General features: G+C 42.1%; 1 protein-coding gene across 1 annotated transcript in view; it reads left to right on the forward strand.

The window, feature by feature from the left end:
- Nucleotides 1–5207, forward strand: part of zgc:136472 (uncharacterized protein LOC678514 homolog) — an 11271-nt gene that overhangs the window by 3967 nt on the left and 2097 nt on the right. The window contains exons 5-8 of the mRNA XM_037690297.1: nucleotides 407–514; nucleotides 967–1092; nucleotides 3151–3348; nucleotides 3431–3551. Of these exons, the coding sequence (XP_037546225.1) occupies nucleotides 407–514; nucleotides 967–1092; nucleotides 3151–3348; nucleotides 3431–3551 (553 nt within the window). The remainder of the gene's footprint in view (nucleotides 1–406; nucleotides 515–966; nucleotides 1093–3150; nucleotides 3349–3430; nucleotides 3552–5207) is intronic.

Below are 5207 nucleotides of genomic sequence, written 5' to 3' on the forward strand. Positions count from 1 at the left end.
CTATCTATCTATCTATCTATCTATCTATCTATCTATCTATCTATCTAATATATTGCATTGGTGGAACAGAGGTTAGAGAAGATGGGCCTGTGATTGAAAAGTTGCAGGTTCAATTCCCTGAACTGACAACATCAAAATGTTGGTGGAAAAGGTGAAACACCCACACCTCCCTCCACCCTCATTTGCCCCACGCTGGGCCCCTGAGCAAGGCCCTTAACCTCCGTCATCTGATCCCAAACAAGCCTTTCTTGAAAATGAGTTCTCGTGACTCAATGAGACTCCCTGTATAAATAAATAAATACATAAAATCAAGTTGTGCATTGTATTTTCATGTGATTGCTCTGCCATCCATCCATCCATCCATGGGGTTTGCCCATGTGACTGTATATTTTTCTATGTGTTGCAGTCTCAGCTCATCCAGAGTTACAAAATGAAACCTGAAACATCAAAAGAGGAGCTGATCATCTTTATCTCAGTCTACCAGATGGACCTGGTCACTGAGTACAACGGGCAGGTAGGACTGTTGATGGAAAAATTTCACCTGTGTGTAACAGACAGACCAGCCACAAGCAGGTTTGTGATTTGGTGTATCAGTATTTTTTTTAAATATTAGAAGGTAAACTCTGCCAGTGACAGTTACTGCACATGTTATGATGTGGATAGAATCCTGTGAAGTGTAAATGAAACAAATGGCAGTCACATTTCTTGTTAAAGTTCAGTGTTTTGTTCCATCCACCTACACTGACCTGTACTTTAAACAAGGCTTGATGCGCTTCAACTGAATAATTTTGACAAATAATCTTGTTAGAATACTTGCTTCCACTTTGAAAATAAGTAAATAAATAAATAAATAAAAAATTAAATAAATATATATATTTGGGTGTTTGTTGAGTTATTTGTAGTCTGGACTTGCTGAAATGCCATCAAGGTGTTTAGTGTGATTCTTTTTTCCTTTTCGTCCTTCAGACAGCCTCTCAGATCTTAAGTTCCCCTGTGTTAAACCACGCTCTCCTTTTTGTCAACAAAAGCTCTGAAGGCTTTAAAGAGATTTTCTCTGCTTTCAACAGTGCTGCAGAGGCATTCAGAATGAAGGTACACAACACACACACACACACACACACAAAGAAAGAGATAGATTCATATTTAATACACAACTCTTCTGCAGTTAAAGGCTTTACCCTCAACCCCCAACCTGAAGCGATAAAGCTTAGATTTTATTCAGCTTTCTCTCAGTTTGGCGATAACACAACAGCCAGGCATATAATGTTTTTTTAAGCATAATGACAACATATAAAACAAAGGAATCAATGTGAGAAATTTGGCATTTACATTTAAATACTCAATATTTGAGGGTGAGAAAATGCCTCAGGAATGGAGAAGAAGTGTGCTGGTGCCCATTTTTAAAAACAAGGGTCATGTACAGAGTTGTAGCAACTACAGGGGAATTAAGTTGATGAGCCACACGATGAAGATCTGGAAGAGAGTTGTGGAAGCAAGACTTAGACGAGAGGTGACTATCTGTGAGCAGCAGTATGGTTTCATGCCAAGAAAGAGCACCACAGAGGCCATCTTTGCTTTGAGGATGCTGATGGAGAAGTACAGAGAGGGTCAGAAAGAACTCCATTGTGTCTTTGGGGATTTAGAAAAAGCATATGACAGAGTGCCGAGGGAGGAGGTGTGGTATTGCATGAGGAAATCTGAAGTGGCAGAGAAGTATGTTAGACTGGTACAGGACATGTATGAGGACAGCAGGAGAGTGGTAAGATGTGCTGTAGGAGTGACAGATGCTTCAAGGTGGAGGTGGGGGTGCATCAAGGATCAGCTCTGAGCCCCTTCTTGTTTGCTCTGGTGATGGACCGACTAACAGATGAGGTCAGGCAGGAATCCCTGTGGACGATGATGTTTGCAGATGACATTGTGATCTGTGGTGACAACAGGGAACAGGTGGAAGAGAACGTGGAGAGGTGGAGGTATGAACTTGAAAGAAGAGGAATGAAAGTCAGCCGTAGTAAGACAGAGTACATGTGTGTGAATGAGAAGGAGGTCGGTGGAACAGTGAAGCTACAAGGAGCAGAGGTCACAAAGGTGCAGGACTTTAAGTACTTGGGGTCCACTGTCCAGGAAAATGGGGAATGTGGTAAAGAAGTGAAAAAGAGAGTCCAGGCAGGATGGAGTGGATGGAGAAAAGTTTCAGGAGTGATTTGTGACAAAATGGTGTCCGCAAAGGTCAAAGGAAAAGTTTACAAGACAGTGGTGAGAGCAGCTATGTTCTATGGTCTGGAGACAGTGGCATTGACAAAAAGACAGGAGAAAGAACTGTAAGTGGCAGAAATGAAAATGTTGAGGTTCTCCTTAGGAGTGACAAGGCTGGATAAGATTAGAAATGAGATCATCAGAGGTACAGCACAGGTTGAACAACTGGGAGATGAAGTTAGAGAGGCCAGACTGAGATGGTTTGGACATGTCCAGAGGAGGGACAGTGGGTATACTGGTAGAAGGATGTTAGAAATGCAGCTGCCAGGAGAAAGACAGAAGAGATATATAGATTTAGTTAGAGAGGAAATAAAGGTAGTTGGAGTGAGGACAGAGTGAGATGGAGGAGAATAACTCGCTGTGGCGACCTCTGAAGAGGGAAAAGCCAAAAAAAAGAAGAAGACATTTAAATGTGTGTTTAAGAATATCCATCCATCCATCCATTATCTTTACCCGTTTATTCCATTTTGGGTCACGGGGGTCGCTGGTGCCCATGTCCAGCAATCACTGTGCGAGGGGTGGGGTACACCCTGGACAGGTCGCAAGTCCATCACAGGGCCACATAGAGACAAACGTGACAAACAACCATTCACTCTCCCACTCACACCTAGGGACAATTTAGAGTTACCAATCAGCCTAACATGCATGTTTTTGGTCTGTGGGAGGAAACCGGAGTACCCGGAGAAAACCCACGCATGCACGGAGAGAACATGCAAACTCCACCCAGAGAGGCCCCCGGACCGGGATTTGAACCAGGGACCTGCTCACTGAGAGGCAGCAGCTCTACCAGTTGTGCCACCGTGCTGCCCAACTGCATCCATATATCTTCTAAAGTTATTGACCCATAAATATTTACAAAGCATAAATCCTGAGTGTATTTGTGTGTCTGTGTGCCAGATTCTTTTTGTTTTGGTGAATGTGGATGAATCCCGTAATGGCAGACTCATGGAGTACTTTCGGGTTCGGGACTTTGAGGCCCCCCTTATTCGACTGGTCAACCTTACAGATCATGTCACCTACCAGCTGCCATCTGACACCCTGAACGATGAGACTATCGAGCGGTTCTGTCAGTCCTACCTCGAGGGCAACGCCAAGGTAACACTCTTATATGCTCCATGGCACATGACACATGTGGGGGGTAAGGTAAGGTACCCTGAGTATTATTATGTTTTATCAGCCCAAAATGCAGAGTGAGCCCATTCCTGAAGAGTGGGACAAGAAGCCTGTGAAGGAACTGGTGGGAATGACTATAGAACGAGTGGCCTTTAACCCCAACAAGACAGTTTTTGTCTTTTTCTGTAAGTAAACAACTTTTACAAAATGCACAGTATGGTTTTATCTTCTTTCAGCTGAGCGTGTACTTTTTATAGCTTGTTATGGTTTTACTCTTAGTTCGATTTCAACTTTTGTTAGAGCTTATGCTGCTTATGGAAATGGTAGTAAACTATAAATATAAAGTGAACGTACAGGAGACTCAGACATCTGCAGACCAAGCTTAGCTGCCACGAGAGCAAGTTTTTCCCTCAAGTCATCACACTTGTTTTTACACCTGCTCTATATTATTGAACTGACTATATATCCATCCATTTTCTTTACCCGCTTCTTCCTTTTTGTGTTGCGGGGGTCACTGGTGCCCATGTCCAGCAGTCACTGTGCAGGAGGCAGGGGACACCCTGGACAGGTCACAAGTCCATCACAGTTGAACTGACCGATACATTTTGCTTTTTTCTCCTACACTTTGTGGACTCACCTTAAGCACACTGGCTGTATATTGTGTAGAACGGGTAAATAAGTTCTTAAATTAAACTACTCACAAGACACCCCAATCCAAAGACCTATTTGTTGTGTGTACTTACACACTTGGCCAGTAAATACAAATGATTGTACAGTTGTACATTTAAAACACAATACGTTTAATTGCATGATTACAAAAAATTATATGATATTTAAGCAATAGTTTCCAGAGCTTTTTAAATGTAGGCTCCGTTGTAAAGTTAGAAATCCGCTTTGGCCTTTGTCTCACCAACGCAAGCCATTAGATATTAAAGCTAGTCAGAATATTGCGCCACTCAAGGTGGCTGCATGTTGGAGCAGCTCTGTTACTTTCATTCTGAGGTTTTGCTTTTGGAAACTTTAATTCCTCTTTTTCTGGATGTAAATCGCATTTTTTGGATGATTGTTTCCTCTGGTATCGGATGCTGTGCAGCTGGAAGGATTTTTACTGAAACTTTTTTAGTTTTGGACATTTGTTATGATGTGTAACCATGGCAACAAGGCAGTTTCTACAACCAACATCAGCTGATTAACATCTCAAAAGCTCAAGTAATATCTCAACTACATCCCTAAATTTCAAATGAGTTGAAAAGGATGTTTCACCTACCTGCCAGCTGTGCTCTAGTGCCTGACCACTGAGATCCTGGAACTAGCAGGAAACACGGCTCATGACAGCGGAAGGACAGGATCGTCCATCAGCACCTACAGTTGGCTGTCCGCAGCGATGAGGAGTTCAACAAGCTGCTGGGAGGAGTGGCCATTGCCCTGGGAGGATTTCTGCCCAACATTCAGGTGATCCTGAAGCCCAGGAGGCCAACCAAGTGCAAGTAAATGGATCAACATCTGTGGCCAGTTTTTTTCAGATCTGCTATAAGACGGACCATCACAAGAGATCCTTCTCGCCCACAACCATCAACATCTAGAACAACTCTTTTATGAAACAAGGAAAATGAGCTACAACATTTAATTTCCCTCTGGGATTAATGAAGTATTTTTGAATTGAGTTGAATTGAATTGAATATCAGGTCTGTCTTGTAAATGAGTCCTCGTGGCTCAATGGGATTAACCTGTCTAAATAAAGGTTGAATCAATTATGCAGATCTGTCTATAACAGGTAAAATATTTACTTATATAAATATATAAGATGTTATATATATATATATATATATATATATATATAT

This window comes from Nematolebias whitei, chromosome 16 (genome assembly GCF_014905685.2).
Source record: "Nematolebias whitei isolate Nwh7 chromosome 16, NemWhi1, whole genome shotgun sequence".
Classification (NCBI taxonomy): domain Eukaryota; kingdom Metazoa; phylum Chordata; class Actinopteri; order Cyprinodontiformes; family Rivulidae; genus Nematolebias; species Nematolebias whitei.